The 12616-nt window shown below is 37.9% G+C and overlaps 1 protein-coding gene across 1 annotated transcript in view; it reads right to left on the bottom strand.

Annotated features, from left to right (window-relative positions):
* Positions 1 to 12616, bottom strand: part of LOC139722772 (uncharacterized) — a 47716-nt gene that overhangs the window by 12348 nt on the left and 22752 nt on the right. The window contains exon 4 of the mRNA XM_071634058.1: positions 10463 to 10595. Within this exon, the coding sequence (XP_071490159.1) occupies positions 10463 to 10595 (133 nt within the window). The remainder of the gene's footprint in view (positions 1 to 10462; positions 10596 to 12616) is intronic.

The following is a 12616-nucleotide window of genomic DNA, read 5'->3' as shown; positions in this document are numbered from 1 at the left end:
ATATCTTATTCCACCAAGTTATCCGTATCTGATAGTGAAATTCAATTATTTCCTGTAACAGTTTCTACTGCGAATACCGCACATGAACAGGTCATCTATCTTCAAAATGAAACACTACCCATAAACCACATGCAAATGAAGTAGATGAGGTCACTACCAACACAGATATTTGTGAGTACGCTTTTCCCATTTCCAACAGCCAACACTAGCAAGCAAACCAAATGAGTGTGATGTAAACAACCACCCCAGAAGTTAATGAAAAAAAAAACAATAACAAACAAACAGAACAACCATTTACAACAAAGTCAAAATCACAAGACGATGGGGAAGTATAATCAACATAATTTTGATACAAAAGACACTGCAGGAAGTGTCATCTTTATGCAAACCTTCAAAAGTTTTACAATAATATGTGTATCTACCTGGAAGCAAAGGACAGCTTCAGGTCTGAAATAACAAATCTAGCTGCCATATAAGTGAAATAGTACACATGGCACTGTGCTAATAATCTAAATGACCTAGATATTTTCATCAATGTGAGTTATCATAGCTATCATACAGATAGATATTAACCCGTTGAGGACGAGCCCCGAGTATACTTGGGCAAGCGCCTATGGGAAATGCATGTTGTAGCAAAATCAAACCGTCAATTTGTATAACATGCAGTCCAACTATTGCACTGTTGCTAAGATAAAACACTCATTAGAGTACAAGATTATCCAGGGATTCCAACTTACTGCAAGGCAATAGGAAATCATTCTTCGGAAGGACTACTATCTTATGTCACATAATCATAGATGTGTAATAAGGAAGGTGAAACTTTCATGTCAAGTAAAGTATTAAAAGAGTACAAGAAAAGTGTTTTTCTTTTTTTTTAGAGAAGACAATTGCGGCTATGAATCTTTTTGTAAACATATTGTGACCAATAGCAGGTAATGAATAAATAAAAGACAAGTTGTGGATATCTCTCCATTAATTTTGTGTACAAAGTTTTATTGAGCTTTGATTTCTTCGAATTTTTTGCTTTCATAGTCTAACTTAAAGGAGAATGCATTTCTGCATGCTGTCTATGAGTTCATAGGATATTACTGCATCAACAAGCATACTGCCAAAAGGGAGATGCAGTAATCATTCTCATTCTGTAAACTCCACATCAAAACTTATAGTCCACATGAAAATTCTGACTTCCTCTTTGAGTTCACAGGCTGCAACTGAGTATAATACAGTGAGCTTTGCAAGTTAAATTTTAAATAGAGAAAAAAAAAATTGAGAATAGATAGGGAAAGTTTTAATGCTCATTCGCATGCTTAAATGTGTGAGGCAAGATTCAGAGAGCACACACCCTACTAAATGAAAATGGTATGCACCAATCATTGCCTTTGCTTGCACAGAGCTGCAGTGTCTGACAAGGCAAAGAAACACTACTGCACATTTTGCAGCATTACTGAATTAAAAACTACTCAGCAAACATATACTGCAACAACAATGGAAAACAGGGGTGATAATTTTATAATTTCATAGTATTTTCTGGTGGAAGAGAAAGAAAAAAGATAAAAATATGCAAGAATTGGTTTATCAAGTTTTCTTGTCAATGCAGAGTATGTGGTAAGTCACCCTGTTGCAGGTGGAATGATCTAACTGGCCTCGGGCATTCTGGGCTACGATGCAAAAAAAATCTTGACGGCATGTGCTCATCATCAGCAACACACAGCCCCCATGGGGAAATGCACAGCAAGTGTCATCCATACAAGCTCACCGTAGACAAGATGCATGGATAGGCACAACACAAATTCCATAGAAAACAACAGTTGGCATCACAGCAGCCGGCGATTGGGAGGGCGTGAAAGAGAGACGGACTAATTACACACATACCATCACAATGACCTGTCAAGTTACAAATAATACGCCCAAGCACTGTCATATCAATGAAAAGGATGCCACAGATGTGCAGTTGTTCAGTTCATTCTCTGGTCACATTCTTTGTGGTAGTATATAGAAATGGGGACTATGTACTATTACAAAATACAAATACAAAAAGAACTTGAGAGGAAATTTGCATTTTAAAACCAGAGACTGGAGAGGGAGTTTTAGCAGTTGATAGGCAGTTTTCGTAACACAAATTTTATGCATACCTTTTAGACAGAGGTTGTTCTTGCATAGCAACAAGCAATGCAAGCTGGATTCCAGCAATTGAATTTCATTTTAAGAAGAGCAGGTTATTGGAATAGCTTGTCTCTATGTTCCAGAGAATGAAACATCCATAAATTTGAATACATTACGAAAATGGCATGTAGATTCAAAATACATCACAGAAGCACGTCAGGGCATTACAAAAAGATATATCTCCCATTGTCCAAATACGCATTTAGGAGAGGGCTCCATACTTAACAGGCAAGTACCATACCAGTAATCATTTTAAATTATTCTCAACAGTAAGACTGAGTTGTCTCAAGGTAGGGAGGTGAGACAACCCAATGCCCTGCTCAGGGCAAGTGGGCAAGCAGGTCTCTTAAAAGACCCTAGCTGGGCAGGGAGGTGAGGCTGTCCTGACTGAAGGAGCGAGAGATATGCACTGAAGGCACAGGTTTGGTTCCAATGACCAGGGTAGTGATACACAGATGCTCTAAACACCGTAACATGGCAGAAAATGCTAAATTATATACGATTTCCTAACCTGACAGTTCTTAATCATTGGTGACGTCCATGACGGTTCTGTCTTTTTTCTGGCTAGAGTTATCAACACTTCATTCATCTTTTCTTTTTTTCTTTTAATCACTGTCTTAAATGGGAATATGCTGCCTTACACAACCACATTCTACAATTTGTATGCCATTTCATTTCTGACCAGAGCCTTATGTCTCTATGCCTCCATTCTTTGATTAATCAAGTCTTACTTGGCAAAACTTTGACACCTCCATAAACTCTTTAAATACTGTGACATTAAATCACTATTCTTGTTAAAACTTCTTGAATAGAAGAGCAGCAAATAAGGAAAGCATCCCTGGTCAGGGGTGGATCCAGGAATTCCGTAAAGGGGAGGCGCCTTTACAAAATTAAAGGGGGGGGGGGTGCACACATCCCCCCCTCCCATTTTTTTCTTGTCTCTTTTGTTTAACAAAAAATAAAGAGGGGCACGTGCCCGGTGTCCCCCCCTCTGGATCCGCCATTGCTGGTATAGAGTATATCTCTATCTATAAGTGATGGATGGAAACTAAGGTATTCAGTAAATTACTGTTTTGAAATCATATTGGCATATAGGCCAACTCCATATGATTGCAAGAAATGATAATCAGCCATGGCTAGTCCATTTCATTTCTGCTGTCACCAGCAATAAAGAAACCATCAGTATGTTCAAAATCTTTACAATGCCTTTTAGCTTTTAGTATCGGTATGTAGTATTGGTCGAGAGAAAAAAAGTGACATAGCACACATGAGCCCAGTGCAGAAAACCACAAATTGTTTGCGAGAAGCATGAAAAAAAAAAAGGGGGGGGGGGTGGAGAAAACAGCCCTCAAGCGCAATTTTCATTTCATACCAATCAGACCATGCATTAGTGGTGGGACTGGTTATCAGTGCAGAATCCAAACAAATTTATGCGTGTTACCAATTTAATCATTTTCACTTGCACAATGCATAGACATGTTCATGATGCCAGTGCAGTACAACAGGTAAAACACCATCAGCAGTGGGTAATTACACTTAGTACATGTATTTTGATGTTGCTGTTGTTGTTCTTTGATACTCATCATACTGCCTTTGTATGTTATGGGTATTAGATTTTGACAGCAAAGGGGTTAAAGGAAATATGGCAATGCTTAGAAATCTTTTCTTTTTTTTTTAAATTCTAGGGTGCATCAAATCAAACCTGCTATGAAAAAGAAATGTAAGCTGCTTACACTCAAGCCATATATCCCCTGTCATAAAAAAAAATAAGACTCATGTTTTTCAACCCACAGTACTTTATACATCCAGACTTCTATACACAGTCAAGCAATGTTACTACAACTGTATTTGAACATTCTTTTTTTTTCTTTTTTTTTTTACAGAGCAAATGGACAGCATACAATTACAAACAACCAGCAATACCTTTCAAGGAACATAACAAACTGAAGGCATGACCCATAAATGTGTATTTTAATTTTTGTAATGGCATTTAAGGACTCACCGAAATTCAGTGAAATCAATTGCTGAACTTCTATCATTCATTACTTTTGATTGACAAAACAAACAGAAATAAGCATTCTGTGCATGATTTATGACAAATGATTTTACAACGGTCTGGCACACTGAGCAGTCTGAATTCTTCAAATCTGGACATTTACATATAATAGTAATCACTATTTCATCAGACAGAAAGACCCTCAAACACTTACTATCCTAAAAAGGATACTAAGTTGGCCTGTTTTTGTATCATCTGCATGAATGCAAAGTGCATCAGCAAAGTGTTCACTGGAGATACATTCTTTGACACAACTCCAACCAACCACCGAGAGCAGTAACAACAAAATTGTGCTGCCATCAGAATGGAAATTTCAATTCCACACAGAGATTCCCTCCTCCCAAGACAATCATTACAGACACTGTTAAAGTTGAAATTTTCAGTGGGGAAATTTCGTGCATTTCACGTGACACAAATCTAGTATGAAAATGAAAGCGCACTTTTTTTCTTTTTCTTTTTTCTTTTTTTTTTTTTGCTTGTTATACGGACTATCATTCATGTACATGTATCTGATTTAGCAAAATGAAACAAATTATATCTGCCAAATTTGTTTACTGGGCCAAGTGTTTATAAACTACTCCTGCAAACACTTCTGCTTTTACAGAAGCAGAGATAGATCGGAGATATTTAGGTATACTGAAATATCCAGGAAGCTGTGGCTGCTTGAATATTGGTACTCTCTCGTAGACTGTAGTTCATCTGATACCATAACCTATGGGCATACATGTAGATCTGAAGACACATCTCATCACAGGATTGTGACATCACTAACTGATCGCTGATCTACTTCCTTCATGAAATACATCTCTACTACATTTTCTCCTAATTGCACAAGTCTGGGCAGCATACACACATACATGTATGTTCTTACACATAATCCAAGAGGGTAAAATTAAAAAGAAAAAAAAAATGAATAATTTCTTTATACTGTTTACAGATGAGATTTTTTTGCAAGCTAATGTAGTCTAACTGACATAGATAACTATTTGGAAAATGCTATGATAGACTTCTTGCTAACAAGAGTAAAAAAACAAACAATACTATGATTGAATTCACTAATTTGCTTGATAAACTATTTGCATGTTTTTAATTGAACAGACATCAAAACCAATATACTAAATTTCCTTTATGCCTTTTTGTCTCTACCACAGTGATGATGCATCACATCTACTGTAGAAAGTACATCAGAGTGCAAACACCCTATCCATGATTATGCCCACCGTGAAATCTCCTTGGCTATGTCACGCTTTTCCAGGTAACCATCAGCAGTAATTGGCATTGATGATGAGCAACGATAGAGGATACTTGTACGATGTTGGCCCATTGCAACCTTGTGTGCAGTGCTTCCTCATTTACAAGGGTGTATGCTTGTCAGATCGAACTTGTAACAAGAAAAATCAAGCAGTTGCCCCATTATTAATAGTTCTAATTTTCGGTCTCTCTATGATCACTGGAGGTCAACGTCACCATTTTGTTTCACTCGTGGCAAGCTTGAAAGTGTCAATGGAAGGGTCACGTTTGACAAGAAAGACATGAGAAATTGTTTGGAAATATTAAGTAGCTCTTGCTGAATAGAGCACATTATTCACCGAACACAAAGCAAAGATACATGGCATGGCAAAAGTTGCTGGAAGTATATGATATCAGGGAAAAAAAAACCCACATCTATATGGCATATCATAAAGGAGGTGTGGTAGAAATATTATATCTCCGTGCCAATAAGAAGATAGTGTACTATAAAAGACATCTAATAGGACAATCTGTATTCATTCTGTTGAAGATTGCAGTTTTCTTTATAGCATGCTAATCAGCGATTGTTTATGGGGCATCGTGAGTTGAGTATGGAAAAATAAGGTCCTCAGGGACAAACAAGGTTATATACATGTACATTTGTAAGCCTGCTTATACTGTTTGTATGGTATGTGAACAAATGATATATAATGCCAGTACTTTGGTTCCTGTTGCTAACTTGTAAATTTATCATGCCCCTACCTGCAGTCATTCCTTACCGTCAGAACTACTGAAGAAATGATAAATGTTTGCAATGGGTGTAGGGAAACACCTTATTTAATGCATCTGTGAGCTCCATAAGTTACAAGGAAGCGGCCATAAGTATCTGCACATGACTTCAGTTGTGCATGTGGTTCTTGCCTGACTTCTGATTGTAATACTAATGATATACTGTATACACCATAAATGTATATTAGGAAGTCTAAGTTTTTGTGAATCTGATTTCCCAATGATTCCACAAGATTTAAATTCACAATCGCGAAGAACAGTAACAGACGGAGAAATGTACGCATATTATGCTGCATTCATGTTGGGATCAGAGTGAACATTTTCTTATGTTGTTCAATCTGTGAATAGCATCTCACTTGCAAAATTCACGAAAATATAACCCTGTAAAATATATGACATATAAAGTACTGATTAATCACCCTCCCATAACAATGTGATGAGCGAAGCACTTCACAAAGCATTGTATTTTATATACTTTATATACTACAATGACAGTTACGAAAATGGTAAATGAAAGCTATCTTGTTTCAATGTGGAGGATCCAAAATTCATTCCAACAATAGAGCACAGCATTATACAAGCAGAGAATCCCATATCGTCATCAAATGTCCCCTATGCAAGATACTCAAATAGCTTAGAAAAAGGAGTCAAAAGGGGCCTGAGCTTAGAAAAAGCATACATTGTAGATGGGCTTAAAGCCCAAACAAAGTTCTGGTAGGCCTGCAAAAGTTGTCGAATTTCGCTCCCAAATGTGAACGTATGCTTAGGAAATGTGCAGGATAACGATGTTATTACAAGATATTCGATGGGTAACGACGAAAATGCGAAATATTAACCAAAAAGGTTCAGTCTCAGAACTTACCCTAACGGGGTCAGGCTAAACTCGGACTCGGGGATAACTCGGCTTCGCTTTGACGGCGGGATGAGTTGTAATGGTTGTCCCTCTGACACATTGTACAGTGTTGTCCTATGGGAGCCGCCTGTATAAACTAGCGCTTCGTGTTCTGGCTACTTGCAGTAATGGTCCGAGTTGCTACAACGCGCGCATCAAAAACCTCTTTTGCGCGCAAGCAAAATTAGTGTGCGCCTATCAAGCACCTCTAAAACAATCAAAGGCCCTTGATAAACAACAACAAAAACTCCAAAGACCGCGCGTCTCAGCAACTGAGGACCGCGCGCTGTCATTTTTGTTTCAAGTGTTTTGTACAGGATTACGTTAGCACACACTTTCCTGTCCATTCAGTTAGGCCTCATTTGGTACTTTGCAGTGGCCAGTAGAATGTGGCGATCACTTATACTGCGTGTGAATTGTCTGAAGTAAGGTCGAATTTTTCCCGAGACCGAGTTAGTCTGGAGCCTTCTGGAATAAAAGTCGGTTTTCCTACTATTATTATTTTTCTCAAAATACTCCAAATCGACTCATCATTCCGGCAAACCGCGTCAGCCAGGTAAGTTTGTTAGTGGACTCTTTCGATATATTGCAAGTACAAATGAAATGGTGCTAGACGGGTTCTCCAGCACTTACCGAAACTTAGTTTTCACTTTAAGCTATGAATGGGTTATACTGAACGCGGCATAAAGGAACAGAGAGAGGAATAGGTAATTTAGTTCAGGGCTATAAAAGATTACATACAAGCAATAGCCATATACATTGTATGTCAATGTTTGCATGGCTTGGTATGAAAAGTGTCTAGATGCTAATAGTTTCGATTAGATTAGCAATTCACACCCCTGCCATTAAATTTAAGCATACATGTACATGTGCAAATTAGTGAAGTGAAACCCCTAATTAACCTTATAAAGGGAATTAGAAAGCATTAGAAAGATCTATCACTGTTTATGTAAAACATGCAAGAACACTACAACCGCACAATATCAACCTATAGTTAATTCATCCGCAACGAAGACATTAAACACTGAATTCATTAAATGCTGCTGCAAACAAAAGAAAATGAAAATTAATTTCATACACACTTAAAAAGGGGAAATGGAGGACTAGATCCATTCAAAAGGTTCTACTGACAGTGAGGGAAAGAGCAATGAGTGTCAAAGGCAAGGAAGTGTAGTACTGTACAAGGACCCTAGCCATTCACTCTTCACACACCCAATGCAGAAATCACAGGATTCATAGCCTTATTTTAATGCTGTTGTCCTGTCAAAGGTCATAGGACATAATTTTCATTTCATAAGTACAATGTATGAAAACAGAGCACACACTTCTGACTACAATGGAAGATTGGTGTCACTGTTCTATGCATTTGAACTGTCGAAGCAGTTGAAAAGGTGTATCAGTAAAAATTTTGCATTTCATAAAGCAATTACAAAAAAAAAAAAAACTAATTTAAGCTTGTCAATGTTGATGAAACAAATTTCCAATGTAGTCTGAACTGGCAGAAAATATTAAAAATCTAAGTACAAATCCTTGCTGTCAACCATGTACGCCATAAACTACAAACATGGATGTGGGTTAGTGGGACAACCACATTGTTAGAATCCCTCTTTAACAAAAGTGAGGTAACTTTGTCAAAATATGGTCTCAAATATCTTTTTCTTGCCCAATCCTATTCTCACACGGTCTCATTTTCATGTGACGGTTATCATCTTTTCTTCTGATGAATTCTAAAGGTATACATTACCTCCGACAAAACACTTGGTCAGAAAGCAGTCTTACACAATTAACATGTACATTATAGTTGTTGGAATAATAATACTCTAATACTTGTGGACTTACAAAGTAGCCCCCTCTGTTTTAGTATCTAAAGAAAACAGCACAATTTCACTGACATGACATGCTTACTCAGAAACACAAGGATTAAGACTAAAGAAACATGTATTGCAAGATACCAGAGATAACAGAACATCATCTATGGTGAAAAGACAAACAAACAAACAAACAAAAAGCATAACAGGTGTGTTATAGAACAATACTGGTGGGAGGTCATGAGGTACAGACAGTCACTGAGGACAGACGAGACACAGAGCAGTGCAGGGGTGACCTGGCTATAAGTCTTACACTGTACATGGTTGAGAACTTGCTTCATTCTCATGATCACATCTCAAGACTCAAAATACTCTGCGGCAATTTAGATTAATATCACACCAATTTGTCGCTCTGCCTGCAGGTTGTAAGCCCGTCTTAGTAAGTCACTGTGGTAGCAGGGGTGGGGGGGGGGGGAAGGGGTGCATTCTCACGAAATTATGGAATAATCCTTGCCATTTTGAATTATGCCATATGTGATATAGCGTCAGGCTATGCTATACCAAGTCACAATGCCATGCAAATGTCAAAGCAGAGCTTTTGGGAAGCACATATTTGTGGCCACAAGCATTCTCCCTGAGTAGTATCATGGACCATGGTACTATGAAAGGGTCATTCCCTCAAAACCTCTCCTCTGATCAGTATTCCAATGAATTAGTCAACATTAGAGCAATTAGCAATCAAATGTAACATTGATTAGTTACCCTTCCACCTTTCCATTTCTGTAGACATGCCTATTGATATCAAAAATTACAGTAAGAGAAATTCTCTTCCCTCATTTCTTTATCTGGGGCTTATGAATTGAATGGCAAAATGCATTTAATGTGCCAAAGCATATGGACTTCCACTAAGCACTGTTGATAATTTGAAGCATTGAAATACAAAGGCTGAGATGTGTAAAGTTCTCTATGATCACTTAACTTCAGCTGTACGTTCACACATCTTTACATATGATTGCATGTATGTCAAGTAGTCCTAATAACATCTTCCATTCACCGGCAGAAAAAATAAATTAATTCTTGCATCGTGCCCTGCAAGCGAAAAATCTGGCACCCCTACTTTTGCACCTTGTCCTCACATCAAGTGACACTTTCAACAGTGACCAATAAAGGCTTCCCATTCCCGAGCGGAATTACACCCTGTTTCACAAGGAGTTTATCACCCTTATTCTACAAGCTGGGACAAGATGGTTCAAATGAAGTATTATCAGGTTGATGTACTCTGGGCACGAAATTTACCATTCAGTCATGGATATACACCTGATACTACACCCTGCCAACCACACTCACTGAGATACGATCGTGGGTAAGGGGTTACATAACACATAGCCGGGAAGGGAAAGTAGCACATCTGCACTACAGGTGTCAGTGAGGCTGCAGGACAATTATCACACAGAATACAAGTCATGCACATATAACTACATTCTTCCTTTATACGAGCCAATACAATTGTGGCACAATACTCACTATGTTTCTCGAGTCGATACCCAGTGACAATAGCAGCTTGCGACTGTTCTTCGAGTTGTTCCACTGGTACTTCTGTGCAACAGTGTTCTCCATATCACTTAGGGACGACCACACTTCAGTCTTCTGGCTGACACTGATAGATAGACAAGACACATTGACTTGGAAATTTATATCAGTGATGAAAAAAACTCTCTAGCACAGTGCATCTCCCAAGCAGACAAATTACAATAGTCCAATGACACTAACGTACGCCTGAAACTAAAAGTGCACTTGAGTAGCATTCAATTAGCACACCGCAGCCATTTTGTAAATAACATTTTCATACAGGAAAGCCCTGTACTCTCATAGTTCCATACATCTACACATGTACATAATGCTTTGATTAATTATTCAGTTCTTGCCGCTTCGGCACATCAATCTTTCCCATTCTTTGCTAATCACTTTTGGAGATTTTCTAGGGTATGCTTGTTTTGAGGAGCAAATTCCATGTACCAGTACCTTCAAAACATGTACGCTTTTTGGAAAGTATGAAGTAAACACGGTTGCCTGGATAACATTGGTTTCCCTGTGACAAAACAAATGCTTTCAAGTGCCTGCAACACAATAATGCTGCTTTTCATTCCTATTGTCCTTTCAAATGCTATCATTGAACATCTAGATTTCAAAGACCATTAGCCACTACTGAGCTGTACATGCAAACTCAAGACATACATGTACCTGTCTTTCGGCCCTAGAAGCAATTTCAATCTCTATAAGAATGTGTGATGCAGTAGTTAAAATTGAATTTCTGTACAATGGTTGAGACAATTTTAAGTTCAAGCACATTCATGGCAACAACACTGTATCAAAAAAAAAAAAAAAATAACAGTGTGCCTACTGGATAGCTTTGGTTTTAATGCTCAGTATGATTGTGAATGTCAGGGGGGTCTGTAATATTTTTGCTGATATGAGATAGTTCTGTGCCTGACCAAACGCAGTCATTTGGCATTTAAGTTTCTCTGCAGGGCTCTTGCAGTCTAATCCAAGAGCGTCACCATACAATGTTACCCTACACTGGCAGGAGATGCATTCAAGAAATGCTGACAACTGTGCATGAATGTTTGTGTGTGTGTGTGTGTGTGTGTGTGTGTGTGTGTGTGTGTGTTGGCGCATATACACGTGGATATGTCTGTGTGTATATGTTGGGGCATGTCGTACATATCGTATGTTTGTCTAGTGTTGTGGAAAAGCAATGATCCCTTGGCAAATCCTATGTTGCAATATGTCCTCCTCACTTCTAACTTGCCATGAGTGTAGCACGTAAATAGTCCATCATTAGCATCACTTTTTTAACCTATCTCACTGCCCAAATGGCAATAGGGGAGAACTAATGACCGTGACTCTAACACAGGATATTCAGTCAACGAGTTACAGGAGGCTCTTTCATCAATCATTTCTGCTATTACAGTAAAGTATCAGAGTGACGGCTGTGTTTCAGCACACATTTGGGGCAAATGCATTCTGTATGCAGCATTAAAAAACCCATCAAGTCTACAAACAACAACACTGTGATTTGCTGCTGTATCCGTCATTCTACTTTTGCATTATGTTTATACAATAGATTATGTAACTTCTTTAATGGTGTTCCCAAAATGTATAAACATTTTTTTTCCCATTGCATAAGTATCAAAAGCTTCATATACATTTGTAGCTGCTTCTTAAATTAGCAACTCATATCAAAAGATTAAAATGTTCCTGTTTTCTCAAAGATTAGCAAATATTTGATATTTTTGTATATATTTTATGAATCTAACCAGTTTCATCCAATCTTTCTCCTGTGTAAAATACATAGAGTTGCCAATTTAACAGGAAAGGACAAAATGATAACTTCTGTAACAAAATTTACTCATGAACTTGATTATCAGCTTGAAAGGGGTATTGCTTTCAGTACGCAGACATTTTCATTACAGCAGTTTCTTAATTTATATGACGAAGGTAAAAGCTCAAAGTCGGTAATATTCCAGATTTTTTTTTTTTTCATGCATCACCATTTATTCATACAACTGTACATGCAAGTATCCTATAAGTAAATAGGAACATGCCACAAACTCACAAACACACACACACACACACACACACACACACACAAACACACACACACACACACAAAAACAT

Source organism: Diadema antillarum, unplaced genomic scaffold, assembly GCF_040938485.1.
Source record: "Diadema antillarum isolate AM-2024a unplaced genomic scaffold, OU_Dant_1.0 scf00000171, whole genome shotgun sequence".
NCBI classification, from domain to species: Eukaryota; Metazoa; Echinodermata; class Echinoidea; order Diadematoida; family Diadematidae; genus Diadema; species Diadema antillarum.
The sequence above is the reverse complement of the archived record's forward strand: the minus strand, read 5'-3'. Positions and strand labels throughout refer to the sequence as shown.